At 41.5% G+C, this 19,490-nt stretch overlaps 1 protein-coding gene across 3 annotated transcripts in view; it reads left to right on the plus strand.

The window, feature by feature from the left end:
- The window catches only part of NAXD (NAD(P)HX dehydratase), a 50,596-nt gene that overhangs the window by 478 nt on the left and 30,628 nt on the right, over positions 1-19,490 (plus strand). For 2 of the 3 annotated variants that reach the window (XM_052705918.1, XM_052705917.1), the window contains exons 2-4: positions 5,758-5,908; positions 7,161-7,206; positions 9,023-9,111. In XM_052705918.1, coding sequence (XP_052561878.1) covers positions 5,758-5,908; positions 7,161-7,206; positions 9,023-9,111 — 286 coding nt within the window. Of the gene's footprint in view, positions 1-595; positions 1,165-2,187; positions 2,560-5,757; positions 5,909-7,160; positions 7,207-9,022; positions 9,112-19,490 lie in introns of all 3 variants that reach the window. The other variant, XM_052705915.1, reaches the window with a different exon arrangement.

Raw genomic sequence — 19,490 nt, forward strand, 5'->3', positions numbered from 1 at the left:
CGCCGTGCGTGTGTGTGTGTGTGTGTGTGTGTAGGGATCGCGCTCCACTGCGGCGGGAGGGAGGGGAGGAGGAGGGGGAGGAAGGAGGGAAGGAGGAGGGCGCTGCCATGAGCCGGGCCTCCGCGTGCCGCCCGCGCCGCCGTCCTGCCGCCCCCAGGGCTGCCCGCGGCAGGGGAGCGGCCGCGCGGAGCTGAGCGCCGAGCGGGGCGGCTCGTCCTGCCCGGGGGGCGGCGGGTCGTGCCCGCATCTTCGTCTTCTCGCCGAGGCAGGGCGAGAGCTGCGGGGGAGGCTTTGTGCGTGTCGGGCTCGGTTGGTTGGTGGCTCTTTTTTTTTTTTTTTTTTTTCCGTTCCATTTCTGCAGGTGCCCGCTGGAAAGTTTGGCGGGCGGGCGGCCCGCGCTGGGATGCGGGGCCCGGGGCCCGGCTCCCCGCCGCCTCCCGCCGCACCGCGGCCGGGGCTGCCGTAGGCGCCCCCTGGGAGCGCGCAGCGCGGGTATTAACCTCCCCTCCCGCTCCCTCCCGCCGCCCCCCCGGCACCTCCTCTCTCCGTCCCTCCCTCCTCCTCCTCCTCCTTTCCCGGTGCGCGGCCATTGCAGTGACCCCGGCCGGCCGAGGATGATCACGAACACGCGGGGCTTCTTGTGGTCGGACCTGGAGACGCGGGCGCTGCTGGAGATCTGGGGCGAGGCGGACGTGCAGTCGGCGCTGGACGGCAACTTTCGGAACAGCCATGTGTACCGGGACGTGGCGTGCCGCCTGGCCGAGCTGGGCTTCGAGCGCACCCCGGAGCAGTGCCGCATCCGCATCAAGGGCCTCAAACGGCAGTACTACCAGGCCCGGGACGGGCTGAAGAAGAACGGGCACGCCCGCAAGATTTGCAAGTACTACGACGAGATGGACCGAATCCTCAGCTGCCGGGGGGGGCCCGACGGAGCACCCGAGCCGCCGCCCCCTCTGCCCGACGGTCCGCAGCCCCTCGGAGGGCCGCCCAGCCCGGGCGCGCTGCACAACGGCCGCGAGAACGACCCCGAGGCGGACGAGGACGCCGGGCTCGAGTCCCCCCGCGACAACTTCGCCGAGGACTCCGGGGAGTGCTCCTCGTACGCCGAGCGCCCCATCAAGGTGGAGTGCCCCCCCTTCGCCATCCCGGTGCCTCCCGGAGACGGTGAGTAGCGAGCGGCCCCCCCCTCAGCCCTATCGGTGCGGCCCCGGCCCTGCACCTTGCACGTCCTCGGCAGCCTCGGCCCCGCGGGAGGGGAGGGGAGGGGAAGGAGGCAGTGCCGGGAGGTTCTATTGGTGTTCAGCGGCGGGGAACCGAGGGAACGCTGGCGCAGAGCTGAGGACGCTGCTGGTAGCGCTGTGCGTGGACGCGGCTGTCCTTCTCACCCAAGGGTTTTCCCCGTTCCCTTTGGGTTACGGTGATGATGGAGATCCCACTGAAAAATCTGCTTATTGTTGCAGATGGGGCAGAAGGCAAGGGGGGAGCTTTTATGTAACGAATTGCTTGAGTTCTTCTATCAGCGCTGCTCCAACTTCAGCAGGCGCGCAGCCATCAGCCTTTAAGCAGTGCCTGCCTCTTCCTCCTTGTCCTTTCCCCGCAGATCCTTGTTCAGGGAGGGGGCGTTGGGGGGGGGGCGGGAGCGCTGTTTGTTTGTTTTAAATCTAGATTAACGCTGGGCTTTAATACAAACATGAACCTGTCTTTGGTGGTTGACATCACTGAGGCATCAGCCAATTGGTTGACGTTTAACCAACCTTCTTTTTACACATAAACCCCATCAAAGAGTTGTTTACACTCGTGTGCTTTTGAAATGCAAATCCAGAATGCCAACAGACTGAAACTCAATTTAGATTAATGTAATTACCTGCAATACACAAATGAGCCTATACTATTTAATAGCCTTCACTTAAACCTTTTTAGAAGATCAAAAAGGCTGCTATTGTTGAAGTTCAGTACTACAACAATTAAAAGATGTCTGCATGATTTTTGTGCTGCCTTTGTAACTTTATAGAAGGCCGTGGGTATTTTTGCTCAGGTACTCTGAAATAAAAACGTCTGAAATAATGGCAGTTTGCATTGAAAGAGTAATAACCTTGTGGCAAATTAGGTCTACGTTTCATAAGGAGATTTTTTTGCTTCTTTCTTCTTAGTCCTTCAGAAAAATAATTCTCTCTCCTCTTGTTTCAGGCTTTAAAGAAATGAGCGCTCCGACGGTTACCCCGCCTCTCAGTCAGCCCAAAAGATCAAAAAAGCGCCATGCAAATTTAACGTTGGATAAAATGATGGAGAAATTCCTGCAGCAGAGCGTGGATACAGAAGAAAAATTTTATAGATACGAAGAGCAGAGGCTCAAAATTGAGGACAAACGTCGTGAAGCTGAGCACGCTCGAGAGCTCCAGATGCTGCAGATGTTGGGACAGATGTTGTCAGGAATTTCTTCGACGGTATCACAAAGGGCACAGTCTATACCAACGAGTCCACCTCAGAGAGCAAACCATCGTTCTTATGGGGATAACTTTAATTATAATGCTATGACAGCAGCACTTTCTCCGCCGATAGGTACTTCCTTCTATAGCATAAATAAAAGCGAGTCTTTTTTAAAGTTCTGTGTGAAAGCCCTGTTAGTAAGTAGCTTTTGCAAATAAAAGGTAGTTGGAATTATTTAATATTGTGGTGAAGGTGTCTGTCTGATGTCAAATGCAATTAAAACGTTGTTTGTATCATTGTACTGATTTTTTTAATATAGGTATGTTAGTTATTACAACAGATTTCCTCGACTGAATTAATGCTTTTCAAACTCCATAAATGTTGGGCTCTTTCTACGTTCACATCTTCGTGAAATGAAGTTAAGGAAGTTTTATGTATAGAAGGCAGGTGGGAAGGGGAAGTGTGTTGTAGCAGAAGTTCTGCTGTTGCTGAAGCTAACAGGCCTGACTCAGTGTGTGAAGTTAAGGATGTGCGTACGTTTTGTCCACGTTGGGAATGGAGTGGCATTTTGCCTGCACTCCAAAAAAGTCAAATGTTAAAATCCAGCTTCTTGAAAACTAATTTCATTAAATAAAAATTACCGGTCTCCTCAGTAAATATCACGTTACTGCAGCAGATGTGGCATGATATGGAAACGTTGGCATTGCCTTTTATTCTCTTATCAGTTCACTTATAAATTCTTTGGGGGTCTGAAATTGATTTTATAGAGAAAGACAAAGCAAACGCTCTTGAATTAATTGCACAGACCTTTTCTTCTGTAACACGCGTGGGCCAGAAGTTGACAATCAGATCCTAGCGTTTATTACCAGACTTCCTAGAGCCGTGGCTCTGTGTCATTTATGTAGTCTCCTTATGTGGAGGTATGCTGTGTGGGCAGGAGGAAGGCTGATATTTGGCTGATGCTGAAACCAGAGTGAGCCTTGGGCTCGGTGGTTGTAGCTTGCTGTGTGAAAACAGGTCTCTTTGGGTTTAATTCTGAACTTCACACCGCTTGACGGAGACACTGTACAACACCCAAACTCACAGCATTGAATAATAACCCCATGCTTTGGATCCTAAAAGGTGCACACTGATTCCTGAGAGGATCTTGGAACCTTTACCGTTCTGTGTTAAATATGCTGTGTGTCCTTGTAGGTGGGTTGGGAACTGAATGTTCAGGCCTCCTAGGGGGTTAGGGTAGGTGTTTTCTGATTAGATAGGTGGTTTGCAGAATTTCTCAATGTCTGAAGGCTTTTCTAGATAAATTACAGCAAGTGTATGGATTCTGTGTGTAAATGTTTCCTGTGGAAGGAAACCTGAAGTGCTTTAGAAAATCTCTGAGGGAATCATTGGACGTTCTACACTGGTGTGTATCTGCAGGGGTTTACCTCTGTTTTTAAGAAATGCTTTTTGCCAGAAGTTGGAGGAGTTTTATTATCTGTAAAGGCTTGAAACTACAATTTAGTGTCTTTTACTGGATTTCCTTATGTGGGTGTACAGCTATACTGCACTGTGCATTGCTTACTTGCATTGCATATATCCCACTCTATTAAGAGAAACTTTGAATCTTTTTGAACGTTGAGGGTGTAACAAAGTGTTTGCAGTGGAGTGCTAAAAATGAAGCACTTCAGGCAGTACATCCTTTAAGGAATTAGGGTTTCAGTTGTTTATAGCTAAGTGTGCCTCAGTGTGTAAGTGGGACTCTATTGAAAATTCCTTTCTGGCAATTTTGTTTTCTGTCTGTTTGTTACATTGCTTGCGTTTACAAGAACCAGCAGGAAACAAACAGAGGACTTTGTGAAGTCCTCCTGAGGTGGAAGATAGGTATGTTTCTCGTGTGGTTGAAAGCCAGTTAATGTATGAAGCGTGATTCAAAGAAAATAATCTGCCCTATTTCCAGAGGAGATGAGTGTTTTGTTTTACTCTGGGCTGCTGCAATGCTATTTTGGCCGTGGTCCAAAACAGGGTGGATTTAATTTTTTGTTTTTTTTATCTCAATAGGAGAGGAATGCCTGTATTATAGAAGGATTTTAGAAGCAAAAGATCAGCCAGGAGTATTTATCGTTGTGGAACACTAAAGCATTCTATTACTGAAGATTAGCTTGTCTGGTTTAGGTTTAGATTCTCCAGAGGATGGAGGAAAAGATGCTTTCTGCTCATAGTGCGCAGATGCAGTTTTTCTTGCTTAGTACATTGTTCTTTCATTTTCTGGTACAGTTTTTTTCTTCTCCAGTTTTTGGGGCTGGGCTTACAAAATGTTACACAGCTGGAAGCTGTGGACTATAGTGCAAGTTATTATTACTTAATTCTCTGTTAATATTTAGCAGTTCCTTGAAAGCTTCTTAGAGGTTTTGTGAGAAAAGAAACCTGACTAAAGTGTAGGAGCAGCTTTCCAATCATATGAACAGCAATTCTGAGCAGACTTCGTGCAGATATGGGGAGTTGTGTCAAAATACAAGAATTTTATTTTTTCAGTTTATGGCTAATATATTGTCCATTTAAGTACTGGTCTTTGAATTTGCCGTGCCTTGGGTTGACTGTTTAATACTCTTTAGTTATGTAGTAGAATTGTTGAAATATGTTTTTCTTCTGTATTTTTGCAGTCTACTGAAACAGCAATTTGAATGCACAGCCTTCTGAATGTGTGGTTGGTTTAGTATGTAGTTTCACATGTAACTTTGCATCAGAGATCAATAGCTGCATTCTAGCTAAAAATTGTGGGTTTTGTAATGCTTGCAGCTAGTGCAATTGAATTAGAGTTTTGCAGAATGGCTTCTGTTATGCTCCGTATCCACCTGCCAAAATAAAGCAGTGAGATAGGCCCCAAATCTGCGAAGAGGTGGAAGTCTGTGAGGGGAAATGGAAATAAACTAGGGTATCTATATGGGATGAGGGTTTGGTTGTTGAGTACTCGTCTCATGTCCAGGTGTGTTAAGTGCTCACCAAGTGTACCTGTTTCAGTTGAGCTGAATTGTGGAAATGATCTGAGACTGAACTAAGAAGGTAGCCTTGTGAATGTTCTGCAGCTTACTGGGGGGGTTGTTTCTTTCTGTTCTTGAGCCCTAAGACTGTGAGCGGTGGGAATACTCACTGCATCAGACTTGAAATGCATGTAAAAAAATGATCACCTTCCCTAGTTGCTCGGTGTTTTAAAGGCCTTTAGGTGGTGAATCTTTGGGTTTTTACAAGGATGTCAGTTTGTGAATCTTTGAGTGACTTTGTTACTGTTTGAGTACTTAAATGCTGATGCTTAAGAAAGAGCATATTTTAAAGTAATACTTCTTTTTTCAGTTATAGAGAGATCTTTTTCACTGCATCGAAATCACACTCTAAAGGATATGGAGAATATTTTTCAACTGGTGCGCAACGTTATTCCTCCTCTAACTGGGAAGAGGCATAAAGGTCAAGATGGACGTATAGGCATTGTTGGAGGATGTAGAGAGTAAGTTAATCAGAAATTGGAGTGTTGTTTCCAAGAGCTTGAAGATGTCATTACAACTTGTGGAAGCCATTTAAGCTTGCCTTTTATTTAAAACACGAATATAGTTTACTAGTCCATCATCATGATCTTTCTTGTGAATGGTCATGTTGTCCAGAGGTTATGACACAAACTTTCAGTTGTGAACGTGGCTGAAATTTAGAGTGCAGTTTGTGCCTGTTTCTACCTTCTCAGTCATTTTTGACTGTGGTAACACGGCATTCAATATTAATGTCTTTGCCCATTGCATGACGAGGTTATACAAGTAAATGGACTAGAATAAGACAGTTGGTCTTTGTTGTATTTTGGTATCTTGGGAACTAGATCTCTCAAGTCAGGAATAGAAGGTTGCTGAGATCATCTTACTATGTGCTTATTATTTTGATGAATTATGTTGTTTACTAGATTTTATTAATATCCTGATTTATGTTCTCGAGCAATAGAAATAGCATGCTTCAGGAAAAAAAAAAAATCGGTTATATTGATCTAGAAATAAAACCTCTGTTCTGCTTCTTGGCCACTTTCAGTAATGTGTACAATACTCTGAACAAGCTACTATGCCTTCCTGTTGTTAATTTTCCCCTTTCAAAATAGAGGTGGCATCTTTCTTCTGTGAAAGAGATCTGCCCTTGAAGATCTGCCATTATATAAAGAGCAGAAGGTGCTGCATTGGCTAGATTGGAATTCATTTTCCTTTTGGTCTGCTAGGCTTGGGTTCTTACCTCTTGGCCAAAGCAGACACCTCTTAGAGTGAGTCTGCCTGTACCTTGCTCTTCAGTCTTCATAAAGAGAATTCAGGTCAACTGGAATCAGGTTTAGGCAATTTGGTTAAGCATCTGAAACCAGATGGGAGTGATCTAGGTCATGGATCTCAGGCTTGGCTTGCAAACAATGCTTGATTATTGTTCTCTTTTATTTGTCTGTTTTCAAACTTTTTAAGTGGATTGTCTGAAAAGAATTTGCTTTTTTACATCGTGGTCTTTATCAATATTTCTGTGAAGAGATCAGGTGACTGAAGTAGCTTCTTTGAAATTAAAGCAGAGTTTGAGATTGGGTTCAGCATAGCAGGATTTTTATCTGTCTTTGAAAGCAAACATAAGAGAAAGCTTTTTAATTTGCCCTCACATTTGAGTCTTCTTTAAAGCAGACTGATTTCCAGTTTGTCTAACATCATGAATGTGTTTCGTAATCTAAATTGTTTTTCATTTCATTCTAGATACACAGGAGCACCATATTTTGCTGCCATTACAGCTCTCAAAGTGGTATGTGTTCTTCTTCTATATCAATACAAAATGAACTTCTCATCATTTATGTTGGCTAAGTGCCATTTTGTAAAAGCATTCGGTCTGTGCTGTGCTTGAAATTGGAGTTCTAAAAGGTCTTCTATTTAACAAAGAAAATCCTCTGTTTTGGATTTGTAGAAGTACTTGGTATGGATGTGTCATTTGCTGTTTCCTGTAAATATTTTCTCTGTGTAACGTATAGGTAGAGATACACAAGAAAATGGAAGGTTTTAGAGAGAAAACTGTTTTATCAGAAGCTTGGATAGCAAATCTGAAAACTTGCTGAAGTAGTTTCTCAAATAACTTTAGGTTAGTGTTTACAGCTGCATTTTCAGTGTTGCAGTCAGAATTCTTGGTAAGCATTGAATGAAGTAACCTTCTTTTGAAATCATAGAATCATAGAATGGCCTGGGTTGAAAAGAACCTCAGAGATCATCTAGTTTCAACTCCCCTGCTATGTGCAGGGTCACCAACCACCAGACCAGGCTGCCCAGAGCCACATCCAGCCTGGCCTTGAATGCCTCCAGGGATGGGGCAATGTGCAGCTTTAGGCTTGTAAAATTCTTTGGTGCTGAAAGTCTAAACATTGTTGGTTGAATTCAACATATCAACTTAATTTACATTGTAAATTAATAATCTTTAGCAGAAGTATTTTCCAGGCTTTTTTCCTAGAAGTGTCAACTTCCTTATTTTAGTGACAAATTAAACGACTAAAGATATAAACTTGCTGCACACTACATGAATACTGTGGTGATTATTCAAATGTACCCGAAACACGCTTACATAATATGTGTATTTTTCAGAGCTCTGTGATCAGTACTTTCCATTCACTGTGCTCCTTTTGTAGGTTTGTTTGAATAAGTACCAATTCAGTACTTACTTGGTATTTCTTCCTACCACAATCTACATCCCCCCGCCCCCAGACTTGCAGTCTCTCAAAAATTGTAACTGAAATTATAGCATTTATTAATCTTCTATGAAATATTAGAATCTACTCAGCCTTTATTCTATGTGCAGATGCAGAAGTACATTATGGGAGTCCTCTCTTTGAGTAACTTGGTCTCAGCTCATTGCAGCTTCACATAAGGAATCATAGGATCATATTTATGAATTGCTTAGTAGCTTTTAATGTTAAATGTACAAGCAGTAAAGCAGAGGAGACGCTATATTAACCTTGGGAAATTTCAACATGGAAGACATAGCAGATTAGGTTTCCTACACATTTACATATTTTTAAAGTGTATTTGTGACTTTTTTGAGTTGTTAATGGAAGCTTGAGACTAAGCCCCTTGGCTTCGTTTAGCTGAAGGGAAGTTGTTGAAATTGTGCCAGACTTTATCTGGTATGGATTGGGCCCATTGAGTGAAAATGGTAGGACTGGAATAGTACTCAGAGATTGTCATAGCTGTGTTTTGCAAGTATAGTACCTTATTATTTTCCTTTCTTAGTGTAGCTTGTCTCTTGTTCAACTCTGTTCTCTTGCCTTTTTTTCTGATTGTGTGTGTGATGTTTTAATCTTTACTAATCTGCAAATGAGAACTATTGTTTGGGTGAGCAAAGATTCATAATCAGTCATCCTACTGGTGAGAAACAGAAGAAAATATTTTGGAGTTTAGATGCAAATATAAGTTTTCTCTAAAATGTTGCATGTTATGCTAAGTCAAAGTAGAAAAAATGAGAAAAGTTCCCTTTACTGAGAAATAGAAAAAGAGGAGAATTATTTGCTGACTAAGCGTTGGAATTCTGAAGTTGTTGCTGTATAATTGATAATTATTTTTGCAATTTTTCTTTTTAGGGTGCAGATTTATCCCATGTGTTTTGTACCAAAGATGCAGCAACAGTAATCAAATCATATAGTCCCGAGCTGATTGTTCATCCAGTTCTGTAAGTGACTTCTGTTTTGTTTAAATGAGTCAGGAGTAGTGGTTTGAACATTTCAGTCTGACACTTGATTAGTTTACATTAGTTTACACTTACTCACTTCTCTTCTTAAGTGTCTTGCATTATTAGATACACAGCTGATGCTGGGAGTAGAGGGAAAAGATTTATTAACAAGAAGGTGAAAAGTTTAATAACCAACTGTCTTAATAGGGAAGATCCATTTGTGCTCCCCTGACTTTGAGTTTTGAAATGTGTCTGGAATGGATGAACTTGAAGTGGATGAATTGTTTCAGTGAGGTGTTACAGTGGTTACATAACGTGGTGTTTTGTCTGATACCGTAGATTAACAAAAAGACAGAAAATCTCCATGGGAGTCTTAGCTTTTCACTTTGCTTGTCTTGGTGAGTGCCACTTGGAGTACAACATATGGCTGCGTTCTATGGAAAGGGTTGATCTTGCCTTCAGGGGAGCAGTTTTAGGGTTCTTGATATCTGTGGTAATAGAAGAGTTTTATATGAAGAAGAGAAAGCGTAATCATAAACAGATGTGACCATGAACAGTAGAAATATCTGAACAGCAAAATTTCTGTTCATGGGGAACTGAATTGTGCCTACTGAATGGAGATTTTTTACTATGTAGGTTCTCTGTGTTGTCTGTGGAATTCAGATTCCAGTGTAGACTTTAATCCTTCTATTTGCAAAGAGAACTTCTGAGTTAAACTTCATCTACAGGAATTCATAGAAAAGCTGTACAAACTATGATGAATCTTGCAATTTTCATATCCATATTGTATTAAGACTGAAAATCAATGATAATGTGTTTTACTTTTATTGCAACTCAGATTAATTTCACCCTGGCAGCTGGTTAATTGTGTGAATCTGTGGCTCTGTAAACTTTGCTTATACGATATTGAAAATGAAAAAAAAAACCCAAATATCAGAATGTTCAGAATTTATTTGTTAAAACATCTCTTTTTTTTAATCTCTTTTGAAAGCAGTCTTCTTCAGCGAGAAAGGAAGAGATCTTGACTAACTGTGCTGAACCCAGGCGTTAGTCAAACTTACAGTACAGCTTGTTTTTCCTGTAAAATACTTTGTCTCTGGTGTCACGTTTTTATATGATCTTTTCGATGTAGAGAAGCAGTTTGAGTCCTGCTAGCATTGCTGGCCGCTCTTGATTCAGAGCCTAATCAAGTCTTTGTACTTTCTCCGGAGCCACGCTTCATGCAGTGAGAAACTCTGGGTAAAAACCACTGAGCTATGACATTGTTTTCTTTTGTGTCCTTCCCTAAAACTTTGCTTTGTTATAATTTCTCCGTGACCCTCCAGAGTAGCTAGGTGGCTGTTGTACCACTCTCTTCTTATGCTAATGGTAATGATGGCCCCGTGTACTTCGCAATTCACTGTTTGAACAGCTTGGCATTTTGCCAGGGTTCAACTGCCATTTTGTACAGCCAGAAGTCTGACATTTTATCATCTCCTCGGCAACCCGGCTGCTGCTACCTTTCTGTACAGCCATCACCTCAAGGGGGATCAACTTCAGGAAGGAACATCTTTTTCTTGCTGCCCCCTGAATGTAGAGGCTCTTCTGGCTCATTAGAGCTGCTGCAGCTGATCTCTGGTGGCAGGACTAGCAGAGGTGTGTGAGAGCTAGATGTTGTGCTAGTCTGTTTCAGGTCCTTGGCAAATGCCTGTCACTTCAAGGATGTCAAGAACATTATGTGTGAAGGATTGAGTAGGATTGTAGAAGGAGAGTTATGAAAATAACCATCCCTCCTGCAGAATTGCCAGGGTAATTCCCTGTGGCCACGGCTGTGGATCATCCCAGATTCATTTAAAGTGTAACGTCTTGTGCTAGAGACACCCTATGATGCAAGTTTGTCTTGTAATTTATCTTGTGACTTCATTTAGTGTTCCTGCGTGTGAAGGTGAAAGAGCCAGAACTGCACTTTGCAGCCTGGGATTTGGGAAGATAAAGCTTTAACACCTGGCTCTGTGTGTCCTCACTGCCTGAGTTGATTAATGTTCGCTGTGTTTCTAGGAGCAGTGAATTGTCAATATTATCTACAGTGATATTTCCTTCTTATTCAGGGATTCTATCAAAGGCATCAATAACAATTTAACCAGCTATCCAGTTCAGTTTTTTTGCTGTCTGACTTTTTGCTTACATGTGGAGAACTAAAAATTAGAAAGGTGTGAAGGTCCTTTGGAGAATGGACTGTACTGTGTTTTAATCGTACCTACCTTGTTCTTCCTACTACCACCCATATTTTGTGCTACATTATTCTGTTTGTTTTGTTTTTGTTTTAATCACACTCTTACTATGAACTTTATGCAAAGACAAGATAATACTGAAATATGAAAGCCAAGGTTTATTGCAGGCGTGTCGATTCTTTGGCTTAGTTCATGTTGAGGAGACTTCTTCAATACTTGTCTTGAGTTAGCTTTCCCTCTCTTGATAGGCCAGTGATCACCGAGTTGAATGAGCTATATGAACCCAGTTGGCTATATTTGAAAAGATGAAATAAATCTGTTCTGTTAGATTGCCTCTTAGGAAAACTTTTTTGTAATTGTACAGAGTTTTTCTTTGGCCCTTTCTCATTCAAAATGTGGAAAGGAGAGTCAAAAACATTGTTTGTTTGTGGAAGGAGGCTCATAGCTTTCAGTTTTGTTAGTTAAGAATAGCTATTAAACACAGTGGGGCTAAACTCAATTTTGAGTAGTCTGCTGGAAGAAGCAAAAGGGTTTTTGTCACTGAAGCAAGTCAGAGAGAGAGCACAGGTTGCTCTGATTACCAGAAAGACTCCTCCTGAATGTCTTGGTTGCTGGATCCTTACATACCTGCAGTGATAAAAGCATGCATAAACTGTGTGATGTTTATCTGAAACCACATTTAGACAGCAGCCTGGCTAGGAATCACATGAGAAAGTTGTGTATTTGTTTGTTTGTTTGTTTTTTCTTTCCAAAGCACTTAGGGTGAGATAAAGGTCAGTTTTCATGTATGCTGACTCAGAGGAGTATACTTAAGCTGCTTCTAATCATGTCATGCAGCACTGTGAACAAAACTTGTTTACAGACCTGTGTTTTCTGTCCAGTGTTCCTGGGAAGAAAAGCTGCTGCTTCTTTCCTTTACGCTGCCAAGTGAATAGAAGAAAGGAGATGAGTTCACCTCATACTCTGTCTCTTTCTTCACTATTGTTGCAAGGATTCTCATCCTAGGTGAAAACTTACAGATAGAGGTGAAGTTAAAGATTTGTGGTGTCACTGTGGTGACTCTATTCTTGCTGCTTCTTCATAAATAAAAAAGAGAAGCATACTTGTGTAGACAGATTATATTCCAGTTAGGTCCTGGAATACAATCATCCTTCTGAATGCTTGCCATGCTGCTGTGATTTGACATCAGCATTAGATTTCTTTGGTATTCAGTCTTCCTTGAGTTTGAGTGAAGAAAGGTATGCCTGGCATTTTCTTTATTTATTATTGGAAGCTTTTAGGGTCTTATTCATTTTTCTATCTGACAGTTACCAAAACATGTTTTGACTGAGACTTGTTCTCTTGTGTGTCCACAGCTGATTTGAAGTACTCTAGCCTTCTAGGTGTTGGTTCAACTATAATCTGTACCTTAGCATTCAAATGTAAACTAAAGAGTGATATCAAAGTGATAGAAACTTGGCACTTTATCAGCCAACATTAAAAAAAAAAAAAAAAAGGAAAGGAAAAAAAAGTGTGTATTTGTTTTTCTAGGGGCAATGTTGTTTCGTTTTGAGGAAGGTTACCTTGTCAACTCAGCTGCATGCTGTGACTTATAAAATCACAGATTTGATTGGATGGCAGTCATTCCATTTGGGAGAGATTTTGACAGATTCTACTTACAAAGGCAGTTAAGGAAATATTAATATGTCAGGACTGCTTCTGTGAACTCTAAAATGTGAAAACAGCTGAGTCAAGACATTTGGTTGTTATTTACTTTTGAGGGGGACTGCTGTAACACACACTGGTATGTGATCTAGACCAGAACATACTATAACTGCTTTGAAGATTAGGATACATCTAAAAGAAGATTGTAAAATAACTGTGGTATCTTTACAAGGCTGGAGGGTTGCCCTTGAGTGCCGTTGCCATGTCTGTGTGAGAAATCTCCAGAAGCAGATTTAAGTGATAGCTTCTTCTCCTCTGGGGCTCTTTCTCACAGGATCTGAGATGCTCTGGTCTGAATAAGAGAAGCGACCCCGTTTGTGTAGTGAGTTGAGGTTCCTAAAAAAGGAGGCTGTGGTTGGGTCTGTTGCCTATAGTGCACTGACAATATACCTGGTGAAGTGGAAGATCTCGTGCCTGTATGAGAGTCTTTGGTGACTGAGTAGCAGCTGTGGAATACGTTTGGGGTTTTATCAATAAGAATAGTATGATATGGTAACTAATGCATTTTTTGCAAATGCGTACATTGATAGGTCATTCACACTCTCTCTACCTTGAAGGTGGAACATGGAGCAAGGCTGTGGAATATGCAGATTGAGAGCATTCTTTTGCCATGAGTGTGGGAGGCCCTGCTCCTTCTGGCTGCTGGATTGCTGTTCTTGCTGCTATGTTGCTGATGTTCTAATGAAACCTGTCATATGTACATTTTGGTGTCTAAGTTAGTTTATCCGATGACTGAAGAGGAATAATTAATTTTATTATGATTCAATCCCTCCCTCGTTAGGAGGGATTTTTTTTTTCCATTTTGTTCCCTGTCATTTAGTCAGAATGTGGCAAGAAAATAACTACCGTCTGTGCAATACTTGCAGATTAAACACTGTGTAAGTATCCTTCAGCAGCCTGGTAGGTGAAAATGATAGTTTTGTCTTCTAAAGTTTCTTTTTGGAATTTTAATGTATTTAATTCACTAAATATCTTTTTTTGTCTCAAAATGCATCCAGCCAACTTCACGATGCTGTCATCTCTGAGATTTGCTCCACCTCATTGAGGTGCTTGGGGGGAAAGCTATGAGTTGGCCATGGATCAACAAGATTTTCTAGAACGAGCTGTTATTTTTAGCTGTACTCAAGGGACTAAGAGTTGCTACATGTAAAGTTTGGACTTCTGGAATTTTGGAGTAAATTTACAAGAACAACGATTTAAGCATTGACAAAGGCTTATGATCGTATACTCTATGAGTATGGAATTAATGTTATGCTCTCTTTGGTTTTGCCTATAATTCTTTGACCTAACCTTTGTGGAATAATCTCTATCCCTGTCTTATTTGCCTATTTTCTAGTAATGGCCTCACCTCACCCAAAGTTTACCACAATAGTTAATAATTAGCTCTCTGAGAGAACTGCCTACATTCTAGAGCTACACATTGTGTCCTGTCTTTCACTCTTTTGATGTACTATATAACATGACAGGATCTAAATGTCAGCAGGTCTAGTGTTTGATTCACATTAATATAACTACCTGCAGCGGTTGGACAAGCAAAACCAAAAATTTCCATCCTCAGATCAGAGACTTGTTCTCATCTTTGAAGATAAGATTCTAGATTGGCTTTTGAAACTGCCCACTTAAAATGTCTTTGAGTTTACCTGACTGACTTTTGCAGTGATGCATTTTAATGGATTTGGAGTTGGCCTCAATCGCTATACCTGCGTGCTGATAAGAAGAAGGTTTTTAAAAATGTGTTCTCCATTCAGGTGCTGTATTGATCAGTTTGCAGAAATTTTGTTTGTATCCCTTGGCCTTCTCTAGTAGGAGATTATGTGTGTTTTTATGAAGTCGGAAGCAGATCTCTGATTAACGAGGTGCTTCCACCTGCCTGAAACAAAAGTGAAGAGCTGCAGTCCTGCTGTCTCTGTCTGTGCTGTCATTCCTAGTTATCTATTACTTCCATAGCTCCCACTTACACCTGTGCTGAATTTGCTACACAGTTTCTTGTTTCTGTGTAAAATCTGACAAGGCTGCAGCTTTTCATGTTGTTCCTTTTCCCGCTTCTAGAAAGCAATGACAGTAACTGTCCTTCTTGTCGGTTAGGAAATGCTGCTGTGTTTAGAGCTTTCTGTGATAATTTAAAGCTATTGCCATGATGGCTTTTGATCATTTGCTGAAAGCCACTCTTTGAGTAAAATATGGCATACGGCAGAATTTTGTTTGTTTTGGCAGCTGGGGAGCAGAGTTATGTTTCAGGCTCAAGCTGTCAAGTGTTCAGTTCTGGACAGTGACCAGCTTAGAGCAGACTTTCACATAGATAGTGACTACTGAATATTGATTACAGACTGCTGTGGAAGATGTTTAAAAACTGTGGGGAATCTTAGGTCTATAGTCACCATCTGTTTTCAAGCTCTATGGGTATTTTTTGGAAATGTCTACATCGAGGCTTCACAAAGATAAAGATCTATAAAACTGTCTTATATCAGTTTTTATTGTGTGATAGTGAAATGTAGAACAGTTCTGAAGGGCAGAAATCTTGACTTAAAGCAGTTGTTCTGCTTACTAGAGTTCAAAACTAAGCAGTATAGAAAGTTGTATTGCTGTGCATCCAGACAGGAGATAACACTGAGACTATGCACTGCCAAATCCAGCAATTACTGTCATAAGCACAGCAACTAAACCTCTGCTGTTCTTGTACATAAAAATAGCTTGTGTGGAAAGCCAAGAGGATTTCTGTCAGCATGTACTAATATTGGTTTGACAGAAGTTATCTAAAGTTACCAATAATTCACAAAGAAAATTTGTCCTTGCTTCTTCAGAGATTAGGTATTGTTTAATTTGAAGAGAAACTATTGTTTTTTCAGAGTTTTCCATTAAAATTACATTCTGAAAGACAGATAAATGAGTGAAACATATATTATTCTTAAACCTGTGCCTGGGACCTGTCTACGTAATGTTCAAGGAAGGCAAAGAGTAAAGCTGTTTTGTCTCTTTGCAGTCTCTTCTCAGTGAGCAAGGCTCTGTCTCTCTCTCCTACATGTCACTAATAGCCAGGGAAGTTTGATCAGAGAAACATGCTTGAAGTCCTTTTTCAGTGTTCCACTGTGAAACTGCGTATTTGCTTCTTTACCTCTGCTTTGACTAATAGACAATGTTGTAAAGTTGATTGTTTGATAGGAGGTTATCTTTCTGACACTTAGAATCATAGAATCACCAAGATTGGAAAAGACTTCCAAGGTCATCTAGTCCAACTATTCTCCTACCACCAGTGTTTCCATACTAAACCACGTCGTTTAGTACAACATCCAGATGTTACTTGAACACACCTCCAGGGACAGTGACTCAAACACCTCTCTGGCCAGCCCATTCCAGTGCTTGACCTATGTCTTGCAGAAGAAATTTTTCCTAACATCCAACCTGGCACAACTTGAGGCCATTCCCTCTAGTCCTGTTGCTAGATATGTGGCAGAAGAGGCCGACCTCCACCTCTCCTCAACCTTCTTTCAGGCATTTGTGCAGAGCCATAAGGTCTACCGTGAGCGTCCTCTTTTCCAGACTAAACTAATCCCAGCTCCCTCAGCCGTTCCCTGAAAGACTTGTGCTCCAGACCCCTCACCAGTTTCATTGCCGTTCTCTGGACATGCTCCAGGGCCTCAATGTCTTTCTTGTAAGGAGAGGCCAAAAATTGAACTTGAGGTGCAATTGAATTGTACAATTGAACAGTACTTGAGGTGCATCTTCACCAGTGCCGGGTACAGAGGGACGATCACTTCCCTGTTCCTGCTGACTACAGTAATTCTGGTACAAGCCAGGATGCTGTTAGCTTTCTTGGCTGTCTGGGCACACTGCTAGCTCATGTTTAGCCAAGCATTGACCAACACCCTCAGGTCCATTTCTTCCATACAGTCTTTGCACTACTGTGTAGCTTTGCTTGGGACTGTTATGGCCAAAGTGCAGGAGCCAGCACTTGGTCTTGTTGAACTTCATCCCGTTGGCCTCAGCCCATTGATCCAGCCTGTTGATATCTCTCTGTAGGGCCATCCTGTCCCCAGGTTGGTCAACACTTCCTGCCTACTTGATGTCATCTGCAAACTTACTGAGGGTGCACTCATTTCCCTTGTCCATGTCATCAATAAAGATATTAAATGGGATAGGATTTGACGTTAACTTTAGACTCTTCCCTTCCTACTAGACTTAACAGGAATTGGGAGGCTTAAGCAAGCTTCTTTTGTTGCATACACTTATTTACTTGTTTATTCTATAGTTGTCCTTTTCCATATGCAGGCAAAGCTTTATCAGCTGCTTTCCATGCAAGCTAAAACTTTGAGGAAGCTTTATGGGTTTTAGGAGGGCGTTGGTTAGTTTCTTGGTTGAGCAACAATGAGCTGTCATCATCTAGATTTCCTGTAAAATAGTGTCTGATAATATTTCACTTAACACTGGTTAGCTGCAAATTAAGTAATTCTTTAAAGATGCAGTCATTGCCTCCAAATCTATAACTGTGGTCTCTCACAATAATCTTTATTGCACACATCTGCACAATGGTACTGTTGTTCATTTTTCATGTTTACAAGTGTTATTGCTTGCATTCAGCTTCACAAATTATTCCCATTGTGTATATCCATGGTGTGAGAGTATATTTTTAAATCATGGGAAAGCCAGATTGTTTCCCAATCTCCTACCCCATCTCCTTCCAAAAAAATCTTACTTTACTTTGGAAAATAAAGAGCAAGAGAAAACTGGAAAATAAACAGGACAGGAGGCAATGGGCACAAACTGGAACACAAGTGGTTCCATGTAAACACCAGGAAAGTTTTCTGTGCTGTGTGAGTGACTGGCATTGATTACCCACAGAGTTTGTGGAATCTCCCAGGGTAATCTCCAGAAAGTGTTTGGATATGGACATGGGTATCCTGTACTGGGTGGTCCTTCTAGAGCAGGGGGGTGGACTAAATGACCTCCTTAGGTCTCTTCCTACCTCCACCATTTTGTGATTCTTTGATATCCCTAATTTCTGGTCAATCAGAGTCTTGATCTGGGAAGGTAACATCTCTTTTTCCAAGTTTTTTTACACTTGTAAAAAATGCAAATACTATTTTCTTGTGACCTTGTAAAAGATCTTCTGACTCCATTTTATATTAATATTAGCTTTGTTCTTCAAAGTAGAGGTATTGCATTTGTGATTCCTGTTTTGTAAGAAAGCTGTGTTACTTTATCTTATGGCTCTGTGCTTCTGAAAACAACTCTGATTCTTGTTTACTGGATCTTGGTCTATCCAATTTTGAAGATCACATCTCTTTTGATCAAGAGGACATCACCTTCATACCTCATACCTTTTTAGATACTTTAAAAAAATATGGTGCTAATTTGTGTGTGCACATCTTTGGCAGTGGGGGCGATAATGAAATAGAGCAGTTTGAAATCAGGTTAGTAATCAGGCAGAAAAATTGGCATGAAGAGACAAGGGAAGCGAACAGTTATTTGTGTGAGCAAAGTGCATAGAGAACAGCTGAGAACCTGACTTGTGTGCTGGTATGTCTGCAAATATTTTGATGCCTTTGATATTTCTGTTGTTGTTGTTGAAGAGTACACATTGGCTTTGTCTCTAGTAGTAAACTGAACAGGGCCAAAGCATATGTATTCCCAGAGACCTGAAAATTATTACCTGTACTGTCAAATTATCTGAACAATATGAGGCAAGGTTCTGCCCTATGCCAAACATCCTCTCCTAAACAACTTCTTGCACTCTGAGGAATTACTACAGTCCAGACACCATAGTAGGCAGCTTTGGGTGTTCACACTGCTCTGAAGCCTTGCAATGCAGAGGCCAGTTGACTTCTGTATGCCCCAACTGGGGCATGTCTGAATTTTGTGTGTAGATTGTAGCTGTTAAGAGTAAAAAGAGTTTCTGTTTGTGCTAAATCCCATGGTCAGGAAAGCTGGAGAGGATACTTCTTCATTATCTTCCCAAAGAAAAATGATCAAGAATGCTGATCATTTTTACTGTATCAGCTTGAAAATGTTGCTGCTTTGATGCCTGTGTGTAGGAACAAGCAGTTCCTACAAGCTGGCATGATAAGCCCCTCTGCTTTGAGAAAAGCCATAGAGACATGATAGTGTACAGGGTGTCCTTAGCTGCATAATTGCAGCTGTTGTGAACATCTTGGATCTTAAAGTGAAGTTGGTGTGATGCTACTAAGAGGCAATTTTTGTTCTGCTTTCTTTTATAAAGAATAGAAATCCATCAGCTGTTTTTCAGTATGTTTTTATAGCTGATTTTGCAATGCAATAGTCATTATCACCATTTTAAATCTTTTGGCCCTTTGTATGCCGTGGGTTGCCTCTTGATGTGAAATTGCAAAGGAGTTATGTGAAACGTAATGTTTGTAAAATGCTTTGAAGATGAAAAGCTCTACAGTAGGTTTTTATTATTACCAGAGGCAAAGTGAACAGGAGCAGCTTAATGTTGGACTGTTCATTTCC

Source organism: Tympanuchus pallidicinctus, unplaced genomic scaffold (genome assembly GCF_026119805.1).
Source record: "Tympanuchus pallidicinctus isolate F22 unplaced genomic scaffold, pur_lepc_1.0 scaffold6, whole genome shotgun sequence".
Classification (NCBI taxonomy): domain Eukaryota; kingdom Metazoa; phylum Chordata; class Aves; order Galliformes; family Phasianidae; genus Tympanuchus; species Tympanuchus pallidicinctus.